At 47.0% G+C, this 17,474-nt stretch overlaps 1 protein-coding gene across 1 annotated transcript in view; it reads left to right on the forward strand.

The window, feature by feature from the left end:
• Nucleotides 1–17,474, forward strand: part of ERBB4 (erb-b2 receptor tyrosine kinase 4) — a 703,330-nt gene that overhangs the window by 530,498 nt on the left and 155,358 nt on the right. Inside the window, exons 14-15 of the mRNA XM_075284941.1 lie at nucleotides 174–267; nucleotides 1,014–1,168. Coding sequence (XP_075141042.1) covers nucleotides 174–267; nucleotides 1,014–1,168 — 249 coding nt within the window. The remainder of the gene's footprint in view (nucleotides 1–173; nucleotides 268–1,013; nucleotides 1,169–17,474) is intronic.

The following is a 17,474-nucleotide window of genomic DNA, read 5'->3' on the forward strand; positions in this document are numbered from 1 at the left end:
TTTCCAGGTGGTTCATAAAGAACCTGGCCTTCTAGACTTGATAGACAATGATACAAACTTGTGGAAATTAGATATAGACATGGTATTAACAATAACAAATGAATTAAAAAATATATAAAGGGGTTGTCTCACATTCTGTTTGTTCCTTCATAACTGGTCCTTCTTGTCTGCAGAGAGTCCCGAGAGTTTGCCAATAGTACAGTCTGTCTGAAGTGTGACAGTCAATGTGAGAAGATGGATGGCGGCATGGCCACTTGTTATGGACCGGTAAGCAAATTAAGTCTATTCGGACATGATGTATGGTCATCCTTTATCCTTTATTCATGTAGTTAGAATTTATTTTGGTTGTTTTCTAACATATTGAAAAGGATGTCTATTCAGAAATTCAGAGGTATGGCCGACTTGGCGCCCTTTATTTGGGAAAATCTTTTTCAATAAAGGGTGCCTAGCCGGCCATACCTCTGAATCACTTCTCTTCCCCGTTTGGGGTAGTTGGAACTACCGATGCTGGGCTAACCCCATATAACCCAGTGGGCAGTCTCTTTAAAAAGAGACTAACCCAACGGACAACACATATTGCTCCATCGATCAGCAACCGTTTAATGCTGTCTATTCAGAAATGTTATTGTTGGAGGGAGTCTGTTAAGAGAACCCGGCATATAAACCCAACCCCGGAAAAAAAACGTTGGGGGTCACCTGTTTTTCCTCTGTTACCAAAATATTGCTGTTTTTTTCAATATGAAATTGAGCTCTTTGGAGAAATCACAATGCCCTTGTCGCTCCAAAGAACTCATTTGCATTACGACAAAAACAGGAATATCTTGGAATTCACAAAGGGAAATTACTTTTTTCGATCCCGGCGACCCTAACCTGTCTATCTGCAGGGTTGGCTTGTTTTTGGTGTCACAAAATTAATCTGATCATAAACTAATTTTAGATTATAACTTTGACATTAAAAATCTATAGTCTTGAGTAATCTTAATGAATTGGATGTTTTATACATATTTCTTTAGGGTCCTGACAACTGTGCAAAATGTTCCAACTTTAAAGATGGTCCTAACTGTGTAGAGAAATGTCCTGAAGGTCTGCAAGGAGCGCACAGCTTTATTTTTAAATATGCAGATGAGGATAGAGAATGCCGCCCGTGTCATCCTAACTGCACTGATGGGTAAGAGCCTGGCACATGTCTTAACAATGTAAGATTTAACATTATAACGCTAGGTCCACACTCCGCCCCATTCCAATAGGAGGAGAGAAAGTCCTGCAAGCAGAACTTTTCTCACTGCTGATTTTATACTGAACCAAATGAACCCCAATATAGTCTATAGAGTCTGCGGGTTTCATGGGTAATTGCTTTTTAACCACTTCAGTACCGGGCCAATTTGTGGTCCAGGACCAGACACATTTTAGGTTTATTTTGTATGTGCGGTTTTGAGGTCTGTAACATTTTTCCTGTATGTCTCAGTCAACTAATTTTTGCGTCTTTTTTCGGGGACACATAGGGCTTTATTTTTATGTTATTTTTATTTTCAAATGTGTTTTAATTTTTTTATATCTGGGAAAATATAAACATAATAGGAGGGAAATTGTGTCTGGTTTTCAATGTATTATTTTTTATTTAATAAAACAAAGTGTCACTGAAAAACTTTATAAAATAGTTTTTCCTCTCCGTTATGGTAATTTTTATTTTGTATGGTGTCGTCGGGGGTGGGGCTATAACCTTTAATAACGGCGTTTTATTAGCGTATTATTTATTTTGTTTTTATTATTATTTTATTTACATTTTTTAAAATCTTTTTTATTATATATATATATATATATATATATATATATATATATATATATATATATATATATTTCCAGATTGTGTCCCAATAAGGTGATGAGAGACCTTTGGGGACATCTGATCACTTTTTTTTGTACTTGAGGCTGATTTCTCCTATAACTGGGGCTGGTACATTTAGCCTCAGTTGCAGGAGAAATCCAGCCTCCTGCATGCTGTATACACAGCTTACTGAGCTGATCTGGGGTCCTGTAGGACCCAGCAGCTTTTGCAAGACGCTGCTCCCGGCAGATCACGTGACTGCCGGGTCAGAGGGCGGCTGAATTATGGCAGTGTCCATAGCTGTGTATACGGCGCTCATTGAGCGCTGTATACACAGCGATCGAGAAGGCAGGGGAGGTAATAAATCTGCCCTGCCATCTCTGTGGGAGCTCCGGCTGAAGTTACAGCCGGGTCCTAGTATCAGCAGCTGCATAATCTCAAGGCAACCACTTCCTGGACGTATATAGTCTATGGGTGGTCCAGAAGTGGTTAAGCGGATAGGGTTTCCATTTTTCGGGTCCCCATGTGGACTCAAAGAACGGAAACCCAAATGCTAGTGAGAACCTAGTTCAAAGCTCCGTTCACATAAACGTCCACCTGAAAATCAACAGTAGGAAAAGTCCTGTTCAGTTTTTTAAAGGTTTTGAAAGGACGGACCCCGTTATAGTCAATGTGGTTCGTCAGACTCCATGTGTCTCCGCTATCACTCCGTTGTTCTGGTCCATTGAAGGATGATGCAATACCAGTGTGAACCTAGCGTCAGAAATAAGGTTACGGATGACTGCATGTCACTACAGGAGCCATTTATTTAATGTTGACTCTGACTACGTCACCCAATGTAAGCTAAATTGCAGAGCTTTCTGGCAAGGCCAAATATGCTGCCTTTGCAAGCGAAGGCTTTATAATATGCTGTTCCTTTCTTGTTTTAATATTGCTCTGATAATCCTTTTCTTCCAGCAGGAGCTGAATGATAGAACTGTGTGGCGTGCAGACAATATGTCTTGCACGAGGATCTCTTCTCCCCCTGCTCTCATTTAATGCCCCAGGACTATCTCTAGGAATGTAAGATCAGGTCCCGCAGGGGCTGAGCAATTTAAATTGGTTTTGCACCCACAGCAAAACATGGGCGTAATGTTCAGCAATTACCGCCACACTAATAAAAACATTGTTTAGCTGAGTTCTTACCTTATTGTTACAACTGGAGATTAAACTGAGGTCTCCTAGGCCAAACCCTGCCTTACTTTATATGATCTCAGCATTTTGCACAATGGAGCCTTGAAACGAGCAGGGAAATCTAGAGCTGTATTCACATTGTCCCCTTGGTGCTGACAGCTGTGTTTGGAAAGTTATCCAGGTGCCAGTCTGATTATTAGCCGCCATGATGTACAGTATGTGTCACACATATGAGAACACACTTAAGAGGAGCTAAATCCTTTATTAATGGAAAGCAGGGAAAGAGACTGGAATCCGGGGACAGAAACAAAAGCAATTAAACCAAATTGGGCTGTGCTTATGGTCCTTCATAGCTACTGAATACTCCTTGCAATGATAATACAGGTTATCATGGAAATGCAATATGCACACAGTACTTTAGATGGCTTAGGGGCGTTCACACTACCGTTGGTGTCCACTCAGCAGTGTCTATTGTCCGTACAAGAGTTTAGCAAAGGACAGTAGCTGGTCCATTTGCAAATTCTATTCATTTCAATGGGATTTAGGTGAGCTGAGTGCGTGGCCAGCACTGCTACATCTCGGCATAGGAATGCATTGACCAGCGTTGATTGGCCGAATGCCATATAGAATACAGCATTCCGCCAATCAACACTAGTTCTGCCGGAGGCGGAGTCTAAGATCAGCCCACATCAGTCTCCATTCTGGTCCGATCTTAGACTCCGCCTCCTCACAGACGAGCCTCCAGCAGAACCAGCGTTGATTGGCCGAATGCTGCACTCTGTTTGGCATTCGGCCAATCAACGCTGGTCAATGCATTCCTATGGGAAAAAGTCAGCTCCCACATATCGCAAGCTGACAGGGATCCCGACGTAATACAGTGACTTGGGCATGTTAGATGCCCCCCAGACATTCTTCTCCTGCTGTCTCAGTTGCATTCCAAGGTGTTGACATCATTTCCTGGGGTGTCATAGTGGACTTGGTGACTCTCCTGAGTCAAAGAGTTGGATCCCTTGAAATGAACATTTTTTCCTATAATGGGGTTCGCTATTCATTCGAATAGTCGAATATTGAGGGGTATTTGAAACGAATATCGAATATTTTACTGTTCGCTCATCTCTAATAATGGACAGTAATTGATAGCCATCGGCTACTGTTCATTTGTGTGCATTATGATAGGTGTCCAGATACCTTCTGAGCGGACACCAATGGTAGTGTGAACCCTACCTTAGTAGTGCTATTTGTGTCCTGCATTGTGCTGTACAGTAAACTGTCTTTGAGATGGTCCTATCAAAGAAGATCGCTAGTCTGCATAATATTCAGTAGGACGTATATTCTGTGATATTATGCCACAGAAAGTGGTCTCCATAGAAAGGTCATCCACTGGAAAAGGTTGACTGGTACTTCTATGAGAGGACCATTTCTTTATCCAGACTGCATTTCCAATTATGCTGTTTTACGTGGTCATCTCTTAAAGGTTGCACTGTATCTGCCATTTTGCTTATTATATAATAGCATTATATTGTATGTCAAATATTCATTTTTCAAGTGTCTCACCAATTATATTTTATAAATGAATAGTACAGGTAAATATGAGAACATCAACATGGGCATCAGTTGAAGAAGTGGCCGGATAAATGGATGAGAATGTGTGTTACATAGTATATTACTTGGGCACTCTTAGGCACTATTATTTCAGGACTGTATGGCACTTGAGACAATGCATTGCCGTGTTACCGCCATGGTCTGCTTCTGTTATAAGCACATTTTGATGATATTTTCTGATGATCTGTCTGGAAATATCAGGTCTCTACAGACCTTCTATGTTTGACTTGGCTCTAAAACCTTTCCCTAGCTTTACCAAAGAATACGAGTTTACAAATCTGTTCTTGTAAATCTATAAGGATAGAAGAAAATAATGTTGTTTTATATTTCTTGCTACCTGCAGTCTACAACCTGCATAAACCAAATGATTAGAATATATTTGGGCTAATCTTTCCGGAGAAGAAAAAAACGGAGTTGGGAATGTAATGCGCGGCCCCCGCTAAGATATCATTAATAAGAATAATAATAATTAGAATAACAATAGTAACTACTTAGCCAGAAGTAGTCAACATAAGGAAACTGATTTATCTACTAGTTGCTCTACAATGCTTCTCTGGCCAGAAAATAATACAACAATGTTCTCTTTTCACCTGAGACGCAAAAGAGTGTCCGAAAGCCTGCAGAAATGGAAGCGAAATGGTGTAAGAGCCGCACGAGCCAGACAACGCTGGCTGCTCCTCTTCCAAGTAAAATGAATGCAGTAAATTATTCAGTATAACACGTTGATGTCAACAGCTGTTGCCATTCACAATGAGACCTTTTACCGTTTTCACAAATCTAATTACAACAGAGCCATGAGGGATAGAAGCATGAGACAGCAGCGAGGCGATCTCATGTCTGCGCAGCCCATCCGCTACACGGGGCTCAATGATTATTAATAAATACCCAGGAATTTTATGCTCAATGCAGCAGATCTGAGGCTGGGGTTAATGGTAAAATATATTGATTCCATTGGGATATCTCGCCTGATCAATTACTAGTAAGGGGCATGCCTGCGGCAAAAGCTGATACCAATATTTTCTTCATTTTCTGCATATCTAGCCATTGTGTGCCTTATTAAACCATGATATATACTTGTACATGGATGTGCTACTTTATCTAAATGCCATTGTAGTGATGTGATGTGATGTGATGTGATTCCAAGGATGTCACAAGCAAAACCTTAAGTCACAAATAAGACGAGCAATGTTCTGCTTGAAGTCATGGTTTGGGCACTCTTGTGATCACCATGTGACTCCATTTACTGATAGGCCCCTTCACACGGAGGATACGCTGGCTGATTCTGAACGTGTAAACATTCCGAATCAGCAGCGTTTAAAACAGGTCCCATTGCTTTCTATGGGAGCTGGCATACGTGCGCTCCCCATAGAAATGAATGGGCTGCTTTTTCCTATTCATTTCTATGGGGAGTGCGCGTATGCCGGCTCCCATAGAAAGCAATGGGACCTGTTTTAAACGCCGCTGATTCGGAACGTTTACACGTTCGAAATCAGCCAGCGTATTCTCCGTGTGAAGGGGCCCTCAAGGCGATTTTTGGTCATGTGACAGGAGTCGCCTTTAGAGATGAGCGAACAGTGTTCTATCGAACTCATGTTCGATCGGATATTAGGCTGTTCGGCATGTTCGAATCGAATCGAACACCGCGTGGTAAAGTGCGCCATTACTCGATTCCCCTCCCACCTTCCCTGGCGCCTTTTTTGCTCCAATAACAGCGCAGGGTAGGTGGGACAGGAACTACGACACCGGTGACGTTGAAAAAAGTAGGCAAAACCCATTGGCTGCCGAAAACATGTGACCTCTAATTTAAAAGAACAGCGACGCCCAGCTTCGCGTCATTCTGAGCTTGCAATTCACCGAGGACGGAGGTTTCCGTCCAGCTAGCTAGGGCTTAGATTCTGGGTAGGCAGGGACAGGCTAGGATAGGAAGGAGAAGACAACCAACAGCTCTTATAAGAGCTAAATTCCAGGGAGAAGCTTGTCAGTGTAACGTGGCACTGACGGGCTCAATCGCCGCAACCCAGCTTTCCCAGGATCCTGAATGGAATACACTGTCAGTGTATTCCCGTATACCCGATATATACCCCGATACCCGTTCCAACGGTGTGCCCCCCCACCTTCACCCCAGAAATACCCTGCAAGTCCCCTAGCAATAGAATTGGGGCTATATACACCCACAATTTTTACTACTGGTATACAGTGCCATTGTCTGACTGGGAATTCAAAGAATATATTGGGAATACAAATACCCTCATTTCTTGCTACTGCCATATAGTGCCAGTTTCTGACTGGTAATTCAAAGAATATATTGGGGTTACGTGCACCCACAATTTTTACTACTGGTATACAGTGCCATTGTCTGACTGGGAATTCAAAGAATATATTGGGAATACAAATACCCTCATTTCTTGCTACTGCCATATAGTGCCAGTGTCTGACTGGGAATTCAAAGAATATATTGGGGTTACGTGCACCCACAATTTTTACTACTGGTATACAGTGCCATTGTCTGACTGGGAATTCAAAGAATATATTGGGAATACAAATACCCTCATTTCTTGCTACTGCCATATAGTGCCAGTTTCTGACTGGGAATTCAAAGAATATATTGGGGTTACGTGCACCCACAATTTTTACTACTGGTATACAGTGCCATTGTCTGACTGGGAATTCAAAGAATATATTGGGGTTATAAATACCCTCATTTCTTGCTACTGCCATATAGTGCCAGTTTCTGACTGGTAATTCAAAGAATATATTGGGGTTACGTGCACCCACAATTTTTACTACTGGTATACAGTGCCATTGTCTGACTGGGAATTCAAAGAGTATATTGGGAATACAAATACCCTCATTTCTTGCTACTGCCATATAGTGCCAGTTTCTGACTGGGAATTCAAAGAATATATTGGGGTTACGTGCACCCACAATTTTTACTACTGGTATACAGTGCCATTGTCTGACTGGGAATTCAAAGAGTATATTGGGAATACAAATACCCTCATTTCTTGCTACTGCCATATAGTGCCAGTTTCTGACTGGGAATTCAAAGAATATATTGGGGTTACGTGCACCCACAATTTTTACTACTGGTATACAGTGCCATTGTCTGACTGGGAATTCAAAGAGTATATTGGGAATACAAATACCCTCATTTCTTGCTACTGCCATATAGTGCCAGTTTCTGACTGGGAATTCAAAGAATATATTGGGGTTACGTGCACCCACAATTTTTACTACTGGTATACAGTGCCATTGTCTGACTGGGAATTCAAAGAGTATATTGGGAATACAAATACCCTCATTTCTTGCTACTGCCATATAGTGCCAGTTTCTGACTGGGAATTCAAAGAATATATTGGGGTTACGTGCACCCACAATTTTTACTACTGGTATACAGTGCCATTGTCTGACTGGGAATTCAAAGAGTATATTGGGAATACAAATACCCTCATTTCTTGCTACTGCCATATAGTGCCAGTTTCTGACTGGGAATTCAAAGAATATATTGGGGTTACGTGCACCCACAATTTTTACTACTGGTATACAGTGCCATTGTCTGACTGGGAATTCAAAGAGTATATTGGGAATACAAATACCCTCATTTCTTGCTACTGCCATATAGTGCCAGTTTCTGACTGGGAATTCAAAGAATATATTGGGGTTACGTGCACCCACAATTTTTACTACTGGTATACAGTGCCATTGTCTGACTGGGAATTCAAAGAGTATATTGGGAATACAAATACCCTCATTTCTTGCTACTGCCATATAGTGCCAGTTTCTGACTGGGAATTCAAAGAATATATTGGGGTTACGTGCACCCACAATTTTTACTACTGGTATACAGTGCCATTGTCTGACTGGGAATTCAAAGAGTATATTGGGAATACAAATACCCTCATTTCTTGCTACTGCCATATAGTGCCAGTTTCTGACTGGGAATTCAAAGAATATATTGGGGTTACGTGCACCCACAATTTTTACTACTGGTATACAGTGCCATTGTCTGACTGGGAATTCAAAGAGTATATTGGGAATACAAATACCCTCATTTCTTGCTACTGCCATATAGTGCCAGTTTCTGACTGGGAATTCAAAGAATATATTGGGGTTACGTGCACCCACAATTTTTACTACTGGTATACAGTGCCATTGTCTGACTGGGAATTCAAAGAGTATATTGGGAATACAAATACCCTCATTTCTTGCTACTGCCATATAGTGCCAGTTTCTGACTGGGAATTCAAAGAATATATTGGGGTTACGTGCACCCACAATTTTTACTACTGGTATACAGTGCCATTGTCTGACTGGGAATTCAAAGAGTATATTGGGAATACAAATACCCTCATTTCTTGCTACTGCCATATAGTGCCAGTTTCTGACTGGGAATTCAAAGAATATATTGGGGTTACGTGCACCCACAATTTTTACTACTGGTATACAGTGCCATTGTCTGACTGGGAATTCAAAGAGTATATTGGGAATACAAATACCCTCATTTCTTGCTACTGCCATATAGTGCCAGTTTCTGACTGGGAATTCAAAGAATATATTGGGGTTACGTGCACCCACAATTTTTACTACTGGTATACAGTGCCATTGTCTGACTGGGAATTCAAAGAGTATATTGGGAATACAAATACCCTCATTTCTTGCTACTGCCATATAGTGCCAGTTTCTGACTGGGAATTCAAAGAATATATTGGGGTTACGTGCACCCACAATTTTTACTACTGGTATACAGTGCCAATTTCTAACTAGGAATTCAAAATGCGCAAGGCTCCCGGAAAGGGACGTGGACGAGGCCGTGGGCGAGGTCGGGGGAATGGTTCTGGGGAGCAAGGTAGCAGTGAAGCCACAGGGCGTCCCGTGCCTACTCCTGTGGGGCAGCAAGCATTGCGCCACTCCACAGTGCCAGGGTTGCTTGCCACATTAACTAAACTGCAGGGTACAAACCTTAGTAGGCCCGAGAACCAGGAACAGGTCTTGCAATGGCTGTCAGAGAACGCTTACAGCACATTGTCCAGCAGCCAGTCAGACTCTGCCTCCTCTCCTCCTATTACCCAACAGTCTTGTCTTCCTTCCTCCCAAAATTCCGAAGCTTTACAGAACAATAACCCAAACTGTCCCTGCTCCCCAGAGCTGTTCTCCGCTCCTTTCATTGTCCCTCAACCTGCCTCTCCACGTCACGATTCCACGAACCTAACAGAGGAGCATCTGTGTCCAGATGCTCAAACACTAGAGTCTCCTCCATCTCCGTTCGATTTGGTGGTGGATGACCAGCAACCCACCCTCATCGACGATGATGTGACGCAGTTGCCGTCAGGGCATCCAGTTGACCGGCGCATTGTGCGGGAGGAGGAGATGAGACAGGAGTTGGAAGAGGAAGTGGTGGATGATGAGGACACTGACCCGACCTGGACAGGGGGGATGTCAAGCGGGGAAAGTAGTGTGGATGTTGAGGCAGGTGCAGCACCAAAAAGGGTAGCTAGAGGCAGAGGCAGAGGTCAGCAGCTTAGGCGAAGCCAGGCCACACCCGGAATCTCCCAAGATGTTCCAGTTCGTACCCAGCCCCGAAAAACTCCCACCTCGAGGGCACGTTTCTCGAAGGTGTGGAGTTTTTTCAAGGAATGCGCCGAGGACAGATATAGTGTTGTCTGCACAATTTGCCTCTCGAAATTGATTAGGGGCTCTGAGAAGAGCAACCTGTCCACCACTTCAATGCGCCGTCATTTGGAATCCAAGCACTGGAATCAGTGGCAGGCAGCAACGGCAGGACAAAGGCCGCCTGCCGTTCACGCCACTGCCACTGCCTCTGCCTCTGCCACTGCCACTGCTGACTGTGCTGGCGATGCACTCCAGAGGACGAGCCAGGACACCACTTCATCTGCCTCCGCCACTTTGTTGACTTCTACCTCATCCTCCCCTGGTCCTGTCTTATCTCCTTCTCCTGCACCATCAAAGGCACCATCAGGCGTTTCTTTACAACAACCCACCATCTCTCAGACATTGGAGCGGCGGCAGAAATACACTGCTAACCACCCAAACGCGCAAGCCTTGAACGCCAACATCGCTAAACTGCTGGCCCAGGAGATGTTGGCGTTCCGGCTTGTTGAAACTCCCGCCTTCCTGGACCTGATGGCAACTGCGGCACCTCGCTATGCCGTCCCTAGCCGTCACTACTTCTCCCGGTGTGCCGTCCCCGCCTTGCACCAGCACGTGTCACTCAACATCAGGCGGGCCCTTAGTTCCGCGCTTTGCACAAAGGTCCACTTGACCACCGACGCGTGGACAAGTGCATGCGGACAGGGACGCTACATTTCACTGACGGCACACTGGGTGAATGTAGTTGAGGCTGGGACTGCTTCCCAAACTGGCCCGGTGTACCTCGTCTCCCCGCCTAACATTCCTGGCAGGGACACGAGAAGAACACCCCCCTCCTCCTCCTCCTCTACCGCCTCCTCCTCCGCCACCGCCTCCTCCTCCGCCACCGCCTCCTCCTCCGCTGTTAGATTGACCCCAGCTACGAGTTGGAAACGTTGCAGCACTGGCGTTGGTAGACGTCAGCAGGCTGTGCTGAAGCTGATCAGCTTGGGGGACAGACAGCACACTGCCTCCGAGGTGAGGGATGCCCTCCTCGATGAGACGGCAATATGGTTTGAGCCGCTGCACCTGGGCCCAGGCATGGTCGTTTGTGATAACGGCCGGAACCTGGTAGCAGCTCTGGAGCTTGCCGGACTCCAACATGTTCCATGCCTGGCCCACGTCTTCAACCTAGTGGTGCAACGTTTCCTAAAGAGCTACCCCAATGTTCCAGAGCTACTGGTGAAAGTGCGGCGCATGTGCGCCCACTTTCGCAAGTCGACAGTAGCCGCTGCTAGCTTAAAATCTCTCCAGCAACGCCTGCATGTGCCACAACACCGGCTTTTGTGCGACGTCCCCACACGCTGGAACTCAACGTTTCAGATGTTGAATAGAGTGGTTGAGCAGCAGAGACCTTTGATGGAATACCAGCTACAAAACCCTAGGGTGCCACAAAGTCAGCTGCCTCAGTTTCACATCCATGAGTGGCCATGGATGAGAGACCTTTGTGACATCCTACGGGTCTTTGAGGAGTCCACAAGGAGGGTGAGCTCTGAGGATGCGATGGTGAGCCTTACAATCCCGCTCTTGTGTGTTCTGAGAGAATCCCTGATTGACATCAGGGATAACTCAGATCACACAGAGGAGTTAGGGATAGCATCCGATCCGTCACAGCTGGAGAGTAGGTCCACACATCTGTCCGCTTCACTGCGTTTAATGGAGGAGGAGGAGGAGGAGGAGGAGGAAGAAGAGTTGTCCGATGATGTGATGGTGATACAGGAGGCTTCCGGGCAACTTCGAATCGTCCCATTGTTGCAGCGCGGATGGGTAGACATGGAGGATGAGGAGGAAATGGAGATTGAACTTTCCGGTGGGGCCAGAGGAGTCATGCCAACTAACACTGTGGCAGACATGGCTGAGTTCATGTTGGGGTGCTTTACAACCGACAAGCGTATTGTCAAAATCATGGAGGACAACCAGTACTGGATCTTTGCTATCCTTGACCCCCGGTATAAAAACAACATCTCGTCTTTTATTCCGGTAGAGGGGAGGGCCAATCGCATCAATGCTTGCCACAGGCAATTGGTGCAGAATATGATGGAGATGTTTCCAGCATGTGACGTTGGCGGCAGGGAGGGCAGTTCCTCCAGTAGGCAACCAAGTTCTCACCGGTCCACACAAACGAGGGGCACACTGTCTAAGGTCTGGGACACCTTGATGGCACCCCCTCGCCAAAGTGCCGCCACGGAGGGTCCTAGTGTCACCAGGCGTGAGAAGTATAGGCGCATGTTGCGGGAATACCTTTCCGACCACAGCCCTGTCCTCTCCGACCCCTCTGCGCCCTACACGTATTGGGTGTCGAAGTTGGACCTGTGGCTTGAACTTGCCCTATATGCCTTGGAGGTGCTGTCCTGTCCTGCCGCCAGCGTCCTATCTGAGAGGGTGTTCAGTGCAGCCGGTGGCATCATCACTGACAAGCGCACCCGTCTGTCAGCTGAGAGTGCCGACCGGCTCACTTTGATAAAAATGAACCACCACTGGATAGAGCCTTCATTTTTGTGCCCACCTGTGTAAAGCACCCCAACATGAAACTCCATGTCTGTACTCAACCTCTCCAATTCCTCCGCATCCTCATACTCATCCACCATAAGCGTTGCACAATTCTGCTAATACTAGGCTCCCTCCAACATGATTTCCCCCAACTCTGCTGGTTAGAGGCTCCCTCCACCCTGATTTCCACCAACTCTGCTGGTTAGAGGCTCCCTCCACCCTGCTTTCCCACAACTCTGCTGGTTAGAGGCTCCTTCCACCATGAATTTGCCCAAACTGGGCTGTTTAGAGGCTCCCTCCACCATGAATTGGTCCAAACTGGGTTTTTTAGAGGCTCCCTCCACCATGAATTGGTCCAAACTGGGCTGGTTAGAGGCTCCCTCCACCATGAATTGGTCCAAACTGGGCTGGTTAGAGGCTCCCTCCACCATGAATTTGCCCAAACTGGGCTGGTTAGAGGCTCCCTCCACAATTAATTGGTCCAAACTGGGCTAATTAGAGGCTCCCTCCACCATGAATTGGTCCAAACTGGGTTTTTTAGAGGCTCCCTCCACCATTAATTGGTCCAAACTGGGCTGGTTAGAGGCTCCCTCCACCATGAATTTGCCCAAACTGGGCTGTTTAGAGGCTCCCTCCACCATGAATTTGCCCAAACTGGGCTGGTTAGAGGCTCCCTCCACCATGAATTGGTCCAAACTGGGCTGGTTAGAGGCTCCCTCCACCATGAATTTGCCCAAACTGGGCTGTTTAGAGGCTCCCTCCACCATGAATTTGCCCAAACTGGGCTGGTTAGAGGCTCCCTCCACCATGAATTGGTCCAAACGGGTTTTTAGAGGCTCCCTTCACCATGAATTGGTCCAAACTTGGCTGTTTAGAGGCTCCCTCCACCATGAATTTGCCCAAACTGGGCTGTTTAGAGGCTCCCTCCACCATGAATTGGTCCAAACTGGGCTGGTTAGAGGCTCCCTCCACCATGAATTTCCCAAAACTTGGCTGTTTAGAGGCTCCCTCCACCATTAATTGGTCCAAACTGGGCTGGTTAGAGGCTCCCTCCACCATGAATTTGCCCAAACTGGGCTGTTTAGAGGCTCCCTCCACCATGAATTTGCCCAAACTGGGCTGGTTAGAGGCTCCCTCCACCATGAATTGGTCCAAACTGGGCTGGTTAGAGGCTCCCTCCACAATTAATTGGTCCAAACTGGGCTAATTAGAGGCTCCCTCCACCATGAATTGGTCCAAACTGGGTTTTTTAGAGGCTCCCTCCACCATGAATTTGCCCAAACTGGGCTGTTTAGAGGCTCCCTCCACCATGAATTGGTCCAAACTGGGCTGGTTAGAGGCTCCCTCCACCATGAATTTCCCAAAACTTGGCTGTTTAGAGGCTCCCTCCACCATTAATTGGTCCAAACTGGGCTGGTTAGAGGCTCCCTCCACCATGAATTTGCCCAAACTGGGGTGGTTAGAGGCTCCCTCCACCATTAATTGGTCCAAACTGGGCTGGTTAGAGGCTCCCTCCACAATTAATTGGTCCAAACTGGGCTAATTAGAGGCTCCCTCCACCATGAATTGGTCCAAACTGGGTTTTTTAGAGGCTCCCTCCACCATGAATTTGCCCAAACTCGGCTGTTTAGAGGCTCCCTCCACCATGAATTGGTCCAAACTGGGCTGGTTAGAGGCTCCCTCCACCATGAATTGGTCCAAACTGGGCTGGTTAGAGGCTCCCTCCACCATGAATTTCCCAAAACTTGGCTGTTTAGAGGCTCCCTCCACCATTAATTGGTCCAAACTGGGCTGGTTAGAGGCTCCCTCCACCATGAATTTGCCCAAACTGGGCTGTTTAGAGGCTCCCTCCACCATGAATTTGCCCAAACTGGGCTGGTTAGAGGCTCCCTCCACCATGAATTGGTCCAAACTGGGCTGGTTAGAGGCTCCCTCCACCATGAATTTGCCCAAACTGGGCTGTTTAGAGGCTCCCTCCACCATGAATTTGCCCAAACTGGGCTGGTTAGAGGCTCCCTCCACCATGAATTGGTCCAAACGGGTTTTTAGAGGCTCCCTTCACCATGAATTGGTCCAAACTTGGCTGTTTAGAGGCTCCCTCCACCATGAATTTGCCCAAACTGGGCTGTTTAGAGGCTCCCTCCACCATGAATTGGTCCAAACTGGGCTGGTTAGAGGCTCCCTCCACCATGAATTTCCCAAAACTTGGCTGTTTAGAGGCTCCCTCCACCATTAATTGGTCCAAACTGGGCTGGTTAGAGGCTCCCTCCACCATGAATTTGCCCAAACTGGGCTGTTTAGAGGCTCCCTCCACCATGAATTTGCCCAAACTGGGCTGGTTAGAGGCTCCCTCCACCATGAATTGGTCCAAACTGGGCTGGTTAGAGGCTCCCTCCACCATGAATTTGCCCAAACTGGGCTGTTTAGAGGCTCCCTCCACCATGAATTTGCCCAAACTGGGCTGGTTAGAGGCTCCCTCCACCATTAATTGGTCCAAACTGGGCTGGTTAGAGGCTCCCTCCACCATGAATTTGCCCAAACTGGGCTGTTTAGAGGCTCCCTCCACCATGAATTTGCCCAAACTGGGCTGGTTAGAGGCTCCCTCCACCATGAATTGGTCCAAACTGGGCTGGTTAGAGGCTCCCTCCACCATGAATTTGCCCAAACTGGGCTGTTTAGAGGCTCCCTCCACCATGAATTTGCCCAAACTGGGCTGGTTAGAGGCTCCCTCCACCATTAATTGGTCCAAACTGGGCTGGTTAGAGGCTCCCTCCACCATGAATTTGCCCAAACTGGGCTGTTTAGAGGCTCCCTCCACCATGAATTTGCCCAAACTGGGCTGGTTAGAGGCTCCCTCCACCATGAATTGGTCCAAACTGGGCTGGTTAGAGGCTCCCTCCACCATGAATTTGCCCAAACTGGGCTGTTTAGAGGCTCCCTCCACCATGAATTTGCCCAAACTGGGCTGGTTAGAGGCTCCCTCCACCATGAATTGGTCCAAACGGGTTTTTAGAGGCTCCCTTCACCATGAATTGGTCCAAACTTGGCTGGTTAGAGGCTCCCTCCACCATGAATTTGCCCAAACTGGGCTGGTTAGAGGCTCCCTCCACCATGAATTTCCCAAAACTTGGCTGTTTAGAGGCTCCCTCCACCATGAATTGGTCCAAACTGGGCTGGTTAGAGGCTCCCTCCACCATGAATTTCCCAAAACTTGGCTGTTTAGAGGCTCCCTCCACCATTAATTGGTCCAAACTGGGCTGGTTAGAGGCTCCCTCCACCATGAATTTGCCCAAACTGGGGTGGTTAGAGGCTCCCTCCACCATTAATTGGTCCAAACTGGGCTGGTTAGAGGCTCCCTCCACAATTAATTGGTCCAAACTGGGCTAATTAGAGGCTCCCTCCACCATGAATTGGTCCAAACTGGGTTTTTTAGAGGCTCCCTCCACCATGAATTTGCCCAAACTGGGCTGTTTAGAGGCTCCCTCCACCATGAATTGGTCCAAACTGGGCTGGTTAGAGGCTCCCTCCACCATGAATTGGTCCAAACTGGGCTAGTTAGAGGCTCCCTCCACCATGAATTTCCCAAAACTTGGCTGTTTAGAGGCTCCCTCCACCATTAATTGGTCCAAACTGGGCTGGTTAGAGGCTCCCTCCACCATGAATTTGCCCAAACTGGGCTGTTTAGAGGCTCCCTCCACCATGAATTTGCCCAAACTGGGCTGGTTAGAGGCTCCCTCCACCATGAATTGGTCCAAACTGGGCTGGTTAGAGGCTCCCTCCACCATGAATTTGCCCAAACTGGGCTGTTTAGAGGCTCCCTCCACCATGAATTTGCCCAAACTGGGCTGGTTAGAGGCTCCCTCCACCATGAATTGGTCCAAACTGGGCTGGTTAGAGGCTCCCTCCACCATGAATTTGCCCAAACTGGGCTGTTTAGAGGCTCCCTCCACCATGAATTTGCCCAAACTGGGCTGGTTAGAGGCTCCCTCCACCATGAATTGGTCCAAACGGGTTTTTAGAGGCTCCCTTCACCATGAATTGGTCCAAACTTGGCTGTTTAGAGGCTCCCTCCACCATGAATTGGTCCAAACTGGGGTGGTTAGAGGCTCCCTCCACCATGAATTTGCCCAAACTGGGCTGTTTAGAGGCTCCCTCCACCATGAATTGGTCCAAACTGGGTTTTTTAGAGGCTCCCTCCACCATGAATTGGTCCAAACTGGGCTGGTTAGAGGCTCCCTCCACCATGAATTGGTCCAAACTGGGGTGGTTAGAGGCTCCCTCCACCATTAATTGGTCCAAACTGGGCTGGTTAGAGGCTCCCTCCACCATTAATTGGTCCAAACTGGGCTGGTTAGAGGCTCCCTCCACCATGAATTTGCCCAAACTGGGCTGGTTAGAGGCTCCCTCCACCATGAATTGGTCCAAACTGGGGTTTTTAGAGGCTCCCTCCACCATGAATTGGTCCAAACGGGTTTTTAGAGGCTCCCTTCACCATGAATTGGTCCAAACTTGGCTGTTTAGAGGCTCCCTCCACCATGAATTGGTCCAAACTGGGGTGGTTAGAGGCTCCCTCCACCATGAATTTGCCCAAACTGGGCTGTTTAGAGGCTCCCTCCACCATGAATTGGTCCAAACTGGGTTTTTTAGAGGCTCCCTCCACCATGAATTGGTCCAAACTGGGCTGGTTAGAGGCTCCCTCCACCATGAATTGGTCCAAACTGGGGTGGTTAGAGGCTCC

Source organism: Leptodactylus fuscus, chromosome 8 (assembly GCF_031893055.1).
Source record: "Leptodactylus fuscus isolate aLepFus1 chromosome 8, aLepFus1.hap2, whole genome shotgun sequence".
Lineage (NCBI taxonomy): Eukaryota > Metazoa > Chordata > Amphibia > Anura > Leptodactylidae > Leptodactylus > Leptodactylus fuscus.